General features: G+C 36.8%; 1 protein-coding gene across 1 annotated transcript in view; it reads left to right on the top strand.

The window, feature by feature from the left end:
- Window positions 1-14067, top strand: part of LOC587153 (small subunit processome component 20 homolog) — a 54108-nt gene that overhangs the window by 24453 nt on the left and 15588 nt on the right. Inside the window, 15 exon segments of the mRNA XM_030988298.1 lie at window positions 1090-1155; window positions 1921-2067; window positions 2806-2882; window positions 3825-4157; window positions 4679-4822; window positions 5322-5412; window positions 5805-6016; window positions 6812-6978; window positions 7541-7616; window positions 8554-8683; window positions 9586-9809; window positions 10685-10887; window positions 11565-11715; window positions 12543-12633; window positions 13627-13700. Of these exon segments, the coding sequence (XP_030844158.1) occupies window positions 1090-1155; window positions 1921-2067; window positions 2806-2882; window positions 3825-4157; window positions 4679-4822; window positions 5322-5412; window positions 5805-6016; window positions 6812-6978; window positions 7541-7616; window positions 8554-8683; window positions 9586-9809; window positions 10685-10887; window positions 11565-11715; window positions 12543-12633; window positions 13627-13700 (2186 nt within the window).

Genomic DNA, 14067 nt, shown 5'->3' on the forward strand with positions numbered 1-14067 from the left:
ACTGTTAGAGATCTACAGTGTAGTTTCAGAGAATTTAAGAAAATTCTGTTATTAAAGGGATCCGGTTACTTTGTCTCAGATTCTGAAACGAAATCCTGGATTTAGCTCATGCTGCAAAGATAATTATAAACCTTTAGTTCAGTCAGGAACCCCATGACTTTTACAAGCCGATCACCTGTCTGATTATCAAGATATTTATGATTGGAAATTGAAACCAAATTTTGTGTTTGCCAAACGGTTTTCATAACACTACAGTCTATTGGGGAAAACGAGTACAGTAAAACTGGTCACTCGAAGATTTTTACTTTTTTTGAGGCACATTTTTGTAGAGCTTCAACATTACACTATATCACAGACACTGATAACACGTAGAGCTGTGCATCTCAGATTTAACATTGTTAAATGATGCCTTGAAAATGTTGACCACTTGAGCTGTTTACTTTAATATCAAATGATGTAAGATTTTGGTTCATGCACTTCTGATGACAAACCTGTTCTTATGTGTCAGTAATGTTCATAATATCTCATGAAATATCATTTTTGATAAACTAAGTAGCACTGCATTGAGGTTTGAACCATAGTTAGTGGATGGATGTTTACCTTAAAGTGATGGATTTTAGGAGTTTTTGTGTGCTTTACTTTGGTATAGAAGATCATTTTCCTTTAAGTGCAGGGGGGTGTTTCATAAAGCTGTTTGTAAAGTTATGCATGACTTTACGAACGACTTGTATATGAAGTGCCAGATAGGATGCCCAAAGTTTTTTCTGATATTTCCAATGACCTTGATTAAATTATGGCAAAAAATATACTTTGCATTAAAAATGTTTGTTATAATAAGAATGTTAATCTACATCTGCACAGTTCAATTTTAGTTGATGCAGTTAATAATGATTGAGCATACCATTTGGCATTTCATATATACAAGTCCTTCGTAAAGTCAAACGTAACATTACGAACAGCCTTATGAAACAACCCCCCCCCCCCCCCCCCCCCCGGTTACTTACTAAGCTTTGAACAAAGAAATTATTAAATACCTGAAGATAATTGGGATACAAGTTACTGATACAACCTTTGATTTCATCCTGACAGGTTCGCCGGCTCACTCTCAGAATATTGGATAAGTTTCCCGTCACCCTGCCCTCTGTAGGTGACTCGGTAAGTAGTATTGTAAAAGAATTTCAAATGAGATATCTTGGAAAATGTTCAACTTTTTTCAAATTCCAAAAGTGATTTGCGCAATGTAGAAAGAATTCCAAAAATAATATCCTGCCAAATCATCCATATCCACAGTGCAGCCTCTTAATAAATGTTTTTTTCAAGTGAATATTCAAATTTTACGAAGGACTTTCACTATTGATTAATTGTTAAATAGATTATTTTGCTCATATCATCATCAATCATTTTCCTTTTTCAATCACATTGTTCCTATACTATAAGTAGTATTGTAAAAGCGCTTAGAGACATTTGTATTAAGCGCTATATAAAAATTAAATATTATTATTATTTTTATTAAAAGAATTTCAAATGAGATATCTTGGAAATGTTTAATTTTTCAAAAAAATTCCAAAAGTTATTTGCGAAATGTAGAATGAATTCCAAAAATGATATCCTGCAAATTATCCATATCCACAGTGCAGCCTCTTCATGACTGTTTATTTCAAGTGAATATTCTAATTTTACGAAGGACTTTCACAATTGATTAATTGTTAAATGGATTATTTTGCTCATATTGTCATCAATCACTTTCCTTTTGCAATCACATTGTCTCTATATTTCTTTTTCTTTTCTAAAATACCATTTTTGTCCTCTTTTCATATATTTGTATTTGTAAGTGCTATGGTACTTATTGTTTTTAGCGCTCCTAAATATTTGACATTGTTATTATTATTGATAAATGATGTTAATGGTCTCTGCTTTTAGGCATTGCAGCAAGTATCAGTGTTCAGACTTTGCTTGGAAGCTGAAGAAGTCCCGGTAACCATAGAGACATACAGAGAGAAGCTCAAGTGTTTGGGTTATCTGGAATATGCCACGGTGAAGAACAGTATACCAGAAGGCTTTGAAAAGGTCTGTATTCTATTTACAACATATCTTGCAGCGTTTCATGCAAGGAATTTCCAATGTCTGGGGGTTTGGTTGCAGATTAACATCATTAAGTCATAAATCTGTCCACTTTATGTTTCTTTTTGGGCTGTTAAATGCACAAAAATAAAGTTATATTTTATGTGTGAAGAGATGCATGGTTTGCAGAGTAACATACGATAGACGTAAGTTAAGAAACATAATGTATTTCTTTTGAAGTCATGTCTCTTTCCAAGCAGTTGAAATTTGCAAAAACAGTTATTAGCCAGAGTACCTTGAACACAAGAACACAAATGAGCTCATGGAAATGTTGGGTCTGGAATAAACTGTGGTGGAAGTGGTAAGAGAAATGGATTGAAATGGATGGGTCATGTGTTGAGAAGGGAAGATGATGAACCTGTGAAAAGAGCATGGGATCTGGAAGTGGCCAGCATTATAAGAGGGAAAGGAAGACCAAAGATTTCATGGAAAGATTTGGTGAAGAGAGAAATCAGTAAGGTTGGTCTAAATAAGGATGCTCAAGACAAGAAAAAGAGGGAGGGAGTGTCATCATGACCTGTCGTAAGAGGGAAAGTGCTGACTTTAATAAATGATGATGATGCATCTGATTTACAATTCAATTCTTCATCATTTTTCTATCATTAGTATAAAGACATTCTCGTTACTGGATTCATTTAATATTTTTTCATGTATTTTCTACATTTGTTCATATTTCTTTACCAGGTTCCGTTGAGGTTTCTCCTAGGGCAGCTGTACATTAACTTTCAACTCCTATGGGACCCAGTGGCAGACAGTATCAAGTGAGAAGAATACTTCATCTCTTCTTCTTGTTCCTTTGAAATTCTGTGTTTTGGGTCCCTTTGGAGCCAGAAGGGCGTTAAGTCGTATCATTTTACACTGGGTTAATGCCCTTCTAGCTCAAAAAAGATGGTGTAATCAAAATCTCAGATACTTAAAAGCCCCACTGCACTAATTATAGGTACTTGCGCCCTCTATATAGCAAACAATGCCTAATCGGTGCCTGTTGGTTCCAAATGATCCCCTTTTTCTTTTGTTAATTGAGAGCTGATTTGATGAGATAACCACCTGTCAGTGACCTCGCAGGGAGGTCTAATCCCCCCTGGCCAAACTAGTGCAGACGTGCTTTAAAACTCCTATCCAATTCAATCCAGGAATTTGTAGAGCGCCAATATGTAGTTGCTAATAATCAAAGGTGCTGCTGAAAACTTTTGAATGAATGGAATTATGAATAATGATACCATAACTTTCAAGAGCACGTATCCAGTATTTTGTCTCCGTGTATTTCACAATTTGTTCTTCAATGACCTTTATCTGCTCATGCTCAGACTGCAATCGTGAACTGGCTTATTAATTCCTACCCTTCGATGTGATCACGATCTGTGTAAATAGCCACTTCATAGATACAATCTCCGCATGGGCAAATAAAGGTCATTTGTACCAAAATGGTAAAACCCACAGAGATGAATACTGGATTATGCGCTCATGAAAGTTATGTAACATTTTTCGTTTATGCACCAACAGTACATTCTATGATACCCAGGGGGAAGTATTCTTTTCAAGAGGACAAACAAAAGGTATTCATGAAGCACATCTAGGACTTTGGCAGTTATTATTCTAACATGCTCAAAGTGGAACTTCTCCATGTGTAAAAGATCTGTGGATATTTGGGGTCATTTGTACCATGTGCTATCTGTAAACTCCCTTATTCTGATACCTTGCAGGTCACATGCCTACGGCATGGACAAGACTATGTTCTGGAGTGTGTTCACTGAAGCATTACACACTGCTGCCAAACTGAATGAAGACAACCTCTTCTACCATCGATCATCGTCGTTTCATCAAACTCTACATACCGCCCTCAAGAGCCCAGAGTCTGAAGAACCATCCAACATGGATGAACTCTTCCATCGTTGCTATGACGATGACACTCAGAGATCCGATCGACCAGACCATGTTAACTTCCGGAGGTTGCTCTGGAAGACGATGGAAGGATTTGTTGGGAAGGCTGAAGGACGATCTAGAGAGCTGTCTCCACTCTTGCTTCGATTTATCAAGTAAATTTTTGATGACCCATCACCTAAAAAAATATATTTAAACAAATCAAAAAGTCAACAGAAATAAGTTTTTAGTTTAATTTGATTCTAAAATGGGAGATTTCAGTTTTAAAATGATATATAACTTGTCACAATTGGATGTTCCTAACACTATGGGAAAGAGAGAAGGATGTTTTTTCTTAAAGAATGTTACTATAGAAAAAAAAGGAAATTAATGTTGAAGAAAGCCCACCTATCTATGGTGGTCATTTTCCGTGATTCCCGTAGCTAGCTTTAATAGACAGGTTTGTGAACTTGATAAGGGGTAAAATGTACCTTCTCTAAAATTAACTGGTCTCTTAACATATATGAGGTGAAATAAACATTTTTGTTGTTTTCAGAACTTCTGACATGAACAAAGTTTTTCTAATGTGCCACTGTAAGGGTTAAAATGTTGTTAAACATGATTGTTTTGACTCCCCTTCTTTTTAAATAACTCAGATGAGAGATAAATATTTTTTCTTCTCTCTTTCTGATGACAGGAATGAGTACCATGTGACTGATGTGAACAATGCTCCCACTCAGGATCTCAGACAGGTCAAAGGTCAAATCAATAGCCAATCAGATGGCGAGGAGGAGGATGAGAATGAAGATCAGAAAGGAAAGAAGAAACGTCCAGTCAGCAAGTAAGAGATCCCCCCCCCCCATTTCTGTAATTTGTTTTTCTCCCTGAGCTTTTCAATGTCTAGCTAGTCCCCCACTAATTTAAAGGTACTATGTCCCATTTGCAGGCCAAAAAATTAAAAGGTTAAATTCCAACAGCATTTGAAAGATAATACTAATTTAGAACTTCCCTAAAAAAGGGGGGCTTGGACATTTCTTTAGGTGGAAAAATAATGATTATTAGTTGTCGAATCGACTTAAGAGCTACATGTATAGAGCCAGTAAGTAATAGTCTGATTTTCAGACCATTGTACCGAATGGTCGTAAGCTTTGTGCTGCGCAAAGATTCAATCAGTTTAATTTTACCCATTACAAGAAGAGGGTTATTGATGTAGACAAATGCTCATGTACCCTTCACATCTCATTTTATGTATGTTATTACCAAAGAAAAAAAAAGCCAGTCCTATTAATTAGTATTGGATTCATGATTTTTCACCTTGGAAGTACTATTCATCTTTTTAGGTCCGTCTTGGCTCATCTGAATCTATTCAGCAAGTATAAGGATCCCAAATCACTCTATCTTGAACCTCAGCTCAAAGCTCTCTACATGAATGTAAGTATAGCATGTCTTTCAAGTTGCATTAGACTATGTGTTTGGAAGCTCACATTCTGTTATATTTATACAATTCAAGTCACAATACAATCGTTCTGAAGACACAGTTTAAAGCACAATTACTTTCAGTACTTGTGAGAAAAATTCTCGCACATTTTGAGGTCAAATACAAAGCTGGACAACAATACTTTTATGTATAGAAATTTATAGATCTACTGGTACATTGATTACCATACTTAACTGTTATTTACAATGCAGTACATTGATGTTTGTTTTCTTTGTATTAATGTAACACAGATATCCAGTTCATACTTTGGATATACTTAAATTTAAGGAAGTTTGGAAGAAACGAACTAGGAACTTTGAATTTTTTAAATTTTTATCTTTCCCAGCTGTTGTCAAGTAGAAATGCAGACATCCAGAGGGCTGCCCTCTCTTGTTTGTATACGTACAACTATAAATATCTGATGCCATATAGAGATCAACTGGATGAGTTGATGGATGACAAACTCTTCAAGGATGCCTTGGTTCACTTTGGTATTGATGAGACCACTGGAGTTATTGATGCTCTTCACAGAGAAGGACTACTACCTATCCTATTCAGGTATGTATTTCATTGTGATGTCATAGGGAAGGGTATTGTGATGTCATATGGAAGGGAATACATACCTATCCTATTCAGGTATGTACATTATTTCATTGTGATGTCATAGGGAAGGGTATTGTGATGTCATATGGAAGGGCATTGTGATGTCATAAGGAAGGGTATCATGACAAATGACACTTTGATGTCATAAGGAAGGGTATTGTGATGTCGTAAGGAAGGGTATCGTGATGTCATAAGGAAGGGTATCGTGATGTCATAAGGAAGGGTATCGTGATGTCATAAGGAAGGGTATCATGACAAATGACACTTTGATGTCATAAGGAAGGGTATTGTGATGTCGTAAGGAAGGGTATCGTGATGTCATAAGGAAGGGTATCGTGATGTCATAAGGAAGGGTATTGTGATGTCATAAGGAAGGGTATTGTGATGTCATAAGGAAGGGTATTGTGATGTCATAAGGAAGGGTATTGTGACTGCATGACAAATGCCATTTTGATATCATAGAGAAGGGGATTGTGATGTCAAAGGGAAGGGCATTGTGATGTCATAGGGATGTCCTGATTCCTTTTTGGAATTGATGAGACCTCTGGAGTTATAAATTTATTCTCTTCATAGAGAAGAACCACTATCTACCGTAATGAAGTATGTATTTCATTCTGATGTAATAGGAAAGGGCATTGTGATGTCATAGCGAAGGGCATTTTCTATCAATTCTGGGTTAATTATTCTAGTTTATCTATTCTTGATGCAAATATCTCTCAATCCTGTCTCAATATTGTGACCCATGTTCAGGATCTTGTACGGGAAGATGCTGAGTAAGACGAGTCCTGGAACCCAGGGCAAGGGAGGGATAGCAACCAGAAGATCAGTCATTCTTCGGTTCATTGCTGGATCAAACACAGAGGAGATGAAAGTCTTCATGGATCTTGTGTTGGAACCTTGTAAACACCTTATCAAAGGTAGATGGAAATGTCACTTATCATAGTGATGATGATCGTGATGATGATGATGATGGCAATGATGATGGTGATGATGATAATGATGAGAATGGTGATCGCTGAATTGCAGTTTTGATGATGATGATGAAGAAGATGATGATGATGATGATGATGATGATGATGATGACGAAGATGATGATGATGATGATGATGATGATGATGATGATGACGAAGATGATGATGATGATGATGATGATGATGATGGTGATGATGATGATGATGATGGTAATAATGATGATGGTGATGATGGTGAGGATGATGATGATAATGATAATGAAAATGATGATGATGATGATGTTTTGTTGGTGATGATTATTGTGATGATGATTGTGATGGTGATCATTCAGTAAGATTTACTATAGAGGAAGGCTGTCATATTAATGTGTCAGGTATGATGAGTAGTGATATTTGTCACATTTTTATTTGCTGATGCTTTCTATGATCTTGATACTATGTTTATGATCTTGGTGACACCTTACAATTCTGTTACCATTCTACCTCTCTTCATCTTGATCTATTGTAGATGACCTGGATGCCATGCGAACTGAATGGCTATCTCAAGATCTCAGTGCAATGGTTCCCCTTAGAAAGCAACACAGGTTTGTTTACATCCTAAATTAAACATTTGACAGTATTCCAGGGGTACCATTAGAAGTGTCATGGCCGAGTGGATATGTCACCGGACTGTGGATCACAAGGTCTGTGGTTCAAGTCCCGTCGTGGCACCAATGTCCTTTGGCAAGACATTGATCTAAATTTGCCACTCTCTACACAGGTGTTAAATAGGTACCCGGTAGGATGCGAAAGTTATTGTGGTTGGATGAGCAAGTGGCACTTTTAAAATGGCGACTGGCTGGAATGCTCCCCAGAGAGTGGAAAATGTGCATACATTGTGTTGCGGGTAAGCCTGATCCGATGACCGGGGTAATAATATGTGCTGCGCCTAGAAACAAAGTATTAGGCGCATTATAAATGTGAGATATTTTTATTATTATTATTGTTATTAAGAACATAAGATTGTCGTCCTTGTACAGTTTTAGTAATTTCATTGTGGGCAAATTTTTTTAAATTCCAAATGATAGGAATGAAGAGAAAACCATCAGATTACCCCTTAGAAACAATCAAAATGAAGTTTACATGTATGTCCTATAAATTTGTTTTTCTTTGATAGTGGCAATAGGAAACAGAAAAATGGGAATGTAGTCCATGATTTGAGTAGCTCAGACTTTTTCTTCAACAAGATTTTGCTGCATGTGTGTTTGAACTTTATTTGATTAATCTTTAGCAGCTTCCGTATTTAAAGGGAATTTATGGCAGTATATTTATTTGCTGAAATTTGGTTGTATATTTTCTCTATTTGTCTCTAATATTCACATCAGAGAGTACAATGTGGAATGTACAGTGTACATGTATGTTTATGAGTGAACTAATGACAAGGTAATATCCATGACCATTCTGCTGGGAAGCACATCTACTATTCAAATTCATAAGAGAATACATCGTTGTAAAGCGGACTCAAATTGCATTTTTTTTCAGTACGCTGGACACCGTTGGAGTAATCTTCAGTAAGTTAGGTCATCTGATGGACTCATACCGCCCTCTACTGTTTCGGTTGATCACATGTGCAGTAGCGAGCTACAACCAGTTGTTATCAAAGAGAGATGAAGTAAGTATATGTACAGTTTTAGTAGGCCCTTAAAACCCTTTTTTTAACATTTTGTTTTAAGGTGATAAATAATAAGACACTATCAATAACAAGCTGTTGTGAAGATTTTTTCTCCTTAAGTGAAATGTTAAAGAAACGAAAGGTAGAAGAAGGTAGATCCCGAATACATGTCCAAATCTTGCATTAATCCATGCTGGTAGGACATCAACTCCTCTATGTTTCCTTTAACAGATCTGGGGAATGTTTCACAAAGACTAAGATCGACTTTAAGTTGGACCTAACTATGGCAGGCTATTCTTGCCACTGGTTGCTCTCACCATTGGTCTCTCAATTATGATCTGTAGATAATATTTTTTTCCTTCAACAATGAACTATCAAAAAATGTAAATTCTGTAGATTTGTGACCATGCTTTGTACGTCCCTTGAGAGAGCAATGCCGGTAAATGGTGAGAGCAAACAGTGGCATGAACGGCCTGCCATAGTTAAGTCAAACTTAAAGTCAATCTTAGTCTTTGTGAAACACTCACCTGGAAGCAGTAAAGTTGCCTGGAATTCCAGAATATGGGAAATATACTGATGCTGTTTGTAAACTATCTCAACTTGAATTTCTGCAAAATAATCCTGATACATTTTTGCTTTGAGTGATCTGACAAACGTAATGAAATTTAAATCATCATCAATAGTGATCTGTCAGTTTATGACAGGTTCAGTAACCCAATCAGAATGCTACATCTAGTGTCTCTCTAAGTATCTCGGTCTTAAACTGTCCATTTTAGAATTTCATATCCTGTTGCTCCACATTCTGCGATTAAATCATCTAGGAAGCCTGTATCTAGAAAGCCTGTACGAGGTCTTCCCCTCATCTTCTTTGAAATAAGGATTTGAATTGTTTGTTCTTTTAGCTTCAACCATTCTGCAGAAACCAAGTGAAGAATCTCCGTCAGGTGTGCATCCAGCGGCTGATCGACTTCTTTGGCCGGTTCAACGAGTATCCATTCACAGAGAGGGAGATTGAGGCAGTGTTTGAAGGAGCCGTCTTTCCTCAGCTGAACGAGCTAACATCACAGAGTTTGGGAGCACCATCGCCGTTACTCAGGCTGGCTCATACATGGAGCCAACAAACTAGGTGAGTACAGAGAGGGAGGGAGAGAAGAAGGAGGAGGAGGAGATAGAGGGAGGGAGGGAGGGAGAGAAGCAGAGACAGAGAGAAAGGGACAGACAGACAGAAGGGGACAGACAGACAGAGTGAAAGAAGAGAGGCAAGGAGGGAGGGAGGAAGATTGAGAGCTATGACAAATCTTAAGTACTACATATTATAAATGATAATAATAATCAGGATTTATTTAGCACTTAATGCGAAATACAATCTCTCAGCACTGTACAGATATTATTTCCTTTTCATCATATTCATTCTCACACAATGTGCACCTTCTCCACTCCCTGGGGTGTATTCCTACCATTATGGTTACCGAGAGGGCATATGGCAATTACTAACACAAAGCCTTTTGTCATCCTAACAGGTCCCTATTTCAGGGATGCCAGTTTTCAGGCAATAGCCTGAATTCAAGCCCTGAAAAGTTATTTTCAAACCATAGTTAGGGCTTTATTGTGTATAAAATAGCTCACTCTAGTTGATTTTCAGGCCTTCTGATCAATTCTAACTGGCATCCCTGTCATTTCTCTCCTGAGTATTTAGTGGCACATGTAGATTAAAGCCTTGCCAAGGGACATTAGGGACGAGTCAGGGATCGAACCCATGACCCTTGCATTTAAGTCGAGTGCTTTTACCACATGACTACAACCCCTCTAGTCTGCAGATTGTGGTTGTTATGTTATGGGTACCTGGCAGGAATTAATTCCTTGAAATGCTGGAGCGCTCTAATGGCAGATAGGCTAAAGCCAGGGTAATAATAAATGCGCCTCAGAATAGAATTTCTAGATAGACAGCGCTATAGAAATGCCTTTTATTATTATTATGTTATTGGTTTGGTTTGTGTGCAGGTATCACCATCTACTGATAAAGCCCCAACCCGATGACCTCGGTATGACCTTACTGCATCAGACCATCGGCCTCCTCTCTGCTCCTAAGGTCTGTCAATCAGTGGTAACCATGGTGATGGACATCATAGACAACCTTCTGATGCTGAAGGAGGAGGAGGAAGAAAGCAGTGTTCCATTGAAAAAAGTGGAATCTGAGCCTACAGGTGATTCATTCCCATACCCAATGCTTGATAGAGTGGTTTGATTTGATTTGATGTTTATTTATTCCTTATACATCAACATATTTACATTTACAATCTTTTAGTATTAGTTTTAACAGCATGTATCATTCAGTTTTGAATATTTACGCAGACTGCCTGAATTTCAAATAGTTGGGGCAAAACAAAAAGTGAATGATTATTTAAGAAGGGGGAGGTGTTTTTTTCATCTCAGAAGTTGAAAAATATCTTGGGCATTTAAAGAGATCGGGTAACTTTGTCTCAGACTCTGAAACAAAATCCTGGATTTAGCTCATGCTGCAATGATAAATATAAAACTTTAGGTCAGTCAGGAACCCCATGACTTTTACAAGCTGATCGCTTGTCTGATTATCAAGATATTTATGATTGGAAATCAAAATCAAATTTTGCATTTCCTAACAGTTTTCATAACACTATAGTCTATTGGGGAAAACAAGTATGGTAAAACGGTCACTCAAAAGATATTTTACTTTTTTGAGGCACTTCTTGATCATTTTGAAGCGCAATTTTTTAGGGCTTTAATATTACACTATATTACAGACACTGAAAACACATAGGGCCGTGCATCTCAGATTTAACATTGTTAAACGATGCCTTTAAATGAAAAGTAACAATTTGTGTATTTGTCGGTGTTTTGATAGGTGAGCTGAGCCTTGGTGCATCCATGCTTCTACCTCACATTCCTGCCATTCTCACACATCTCAACGGTGCAATCAAAGTACAACACAAGCCTGGATCAAAGACTAATGGTACTCCTACATTGCCTGTCAAAGAGTTAGGCATCCTCTATAAGTAAGTTAGTCTGCTTGTCAGACTTTATTATTAATATCATTATTTGGCAAAGACACACATTCTCAAACATGTCAATGGTACATCAAAGTTCAACACAAGCCTGGATCAAAGACTAGCGGTATTCCTACCTTGCCTGTCAAAGAGTTAGGTTATTAGTAATCTTATTAATTTGCAAAGACAAAAGCAAGAAATGGTGAATACAAAATACAGGTTAGATTTTGGATCACATGGATGCCTGGAAAAATAAAAAGACAAAATAACGTATAACCCTGAGGTCTTCGTTTTCCAATCCATGTGACTTTACATAAACAAAAAGCACAGAAGAGCAAGATACAACAAATAGTGAATTGCAAGTATGATAAATTAGAGAAAAAGAAAAAGAAAACAAACAATGATGTAGAGTTAACAACTAAATTATTCATAATGTTACCAAGCTTTGTTACTTTTAAAGTATGCAAAAAATTGATTTGTCCTGATTTACGTTTCTTGAGAATGTGACAAATCTTAAAGCTTACATCTAGAAGTATTCAACGAAGGCTTCAAGACAACCAATCCACCTTTCATTCTTGAGTTATGAAAAACACAAAATGTTATGAGGGGTATGAATAATATAGTTATTAACTGTAAATTTTGAGGTTTGGGTCGGGTTTCTTGCTTATTTGTGGACTTTGTGATCATATTTTAGACTTGTTTAATGAAACAAATAATTCCTGTTTTGAAGTCTTCACATGTCTTGTTTATTATCCGATTTTGATTTGACTTGCGTGTACTTGCAAACATGAATTATTTGTAGACTATTGACATTTTTATAAAATTCTATTTAACAGGATGAGTGGGTTTGTAGAAGCCTCAGATCTGTGTTCATCTCTTGTTGGATTGCTTCTTCCGTACCTTCAAAAATCGTCGAGAATCTCAGAGGTTAGAATTATATATATAATTTAAAGATAAATTTAGTTCTGGTAAAAAAAAAGAAAATGAATTCTCACAGAATCAAATCAAATGTCATTTTTCAAACGATTTACCGGTAGGTAGAAAATGTATACTGGCTGAGTAATGAGCACAGAAAGGTTAGTAGCCCTGACACCATTTGTGTAGTTCATATACATCTTTCTGTATACAGTGCTTGTTACTTTACCAAGACTGGGCCAAATTTGATGCAAATTTTGTACAGATATTGACATGCGAATAAAGAGTACAGCTGTATAAACTTTCTTTTTCTTCAGATGCATATTTATAGGTATTTATCAATATTTTGTTTAAAAATTAGCTATGAAGGTCAATCTTTTAAAAAAGTGTGTCTGTAGCAAAGTCAACAATATTGTGATGAAAAATATTTTATATGAAATGACCCCCCCCCCACTCTCCTCAGTCAGCATTGGGTTAAGAGTACTAGGGTTTTACATGTATATGCTCTTTTAGCTATATTTTTGAGCATTTTCAAACAAATGTATCAAGATCTAGTATGACAAAATATGTCAGAAAATATTCTGATTGAGAATTAATTCAAACCGACACCTGATTTTCACACAACCTTATGCTTTTACATGTTAAAACCTGTTGTGGACTTGACTCTTGTTGTTTGATAATAATCCGTTCTTGCATAGCGCAAAGGACATTACAATATAACGTCCCTATGTACTTCCAAAGAGCCTTGGAAATTGTTCCCCTAGCTTTAGCTCTAGCAGCCATTGTCAGCTCCCAGTGCATTTCTTGGAAAAATCCTATCAAGTACCCATTTACCTCACCTGGGTGGAGTGTGGCAAATGTAGATTGAACTCTAACCAAAGCATGTGGCAGGGTTTCGAACCTCGTACCTTGCAGTTCACAGTCCGGAGACTTACCCAATGGACCACAGCACCTCTACATCCCAGTTGAAAATACATGTACTTTGCCCTTTTTCATTTTTTTCAGAACACAGAGGTTGAGATCCTTAGCACCATCAAGAACCTGATGAAGTTGATCGACGATACAAGCTGCTTTCTCAAGTGAGTTGTCCTTTTACTCCTATGCCATCAACCTCTTGAACACATTTTAATTAAATTATAAAGTTTCATTATTACATATCTCATTAAGAGTTTGATAGGTAACATAAGCCTGATCCGGATAGTACATGTCTTTACCAGCTCCATAAACTAATAATGTGGCTCTACCTTTGTGTGATAAAACTATGATTTTCAATATCTATGCATTTTGCGTTCTGGACGAGTCTTTTCATGCTACAACATTTTGCTAAGCTACATGTACCTTACTGTTAACCCATAGGCTACAGAAACCGGTTGGTCGCTGTGTTAGGTCTATGGGAAGGTGGAAACTCAGCAGTCTAGGGGTTAACACGATTGATGTTTTTTTTTT

This window comes from Strongylocentrotus purpuratus, unplaced genomic scaffold (genome assembly GCF_000002235.5).
Source record: "Strongylocentrotus purpuratus isolate Spur 01 unplaced genomic scaffold, Spur_5.0 spur5_scaffold_17, whole genome shotgun sequence".
NCBI classification, from domain to species: Eukaryota; Metazoa; Echinodermata; class Echinoidea; order Camarodonta; family Strongylocentrotidae; genus Strongylocentrotus; species Strongylocentrotus purpuratus.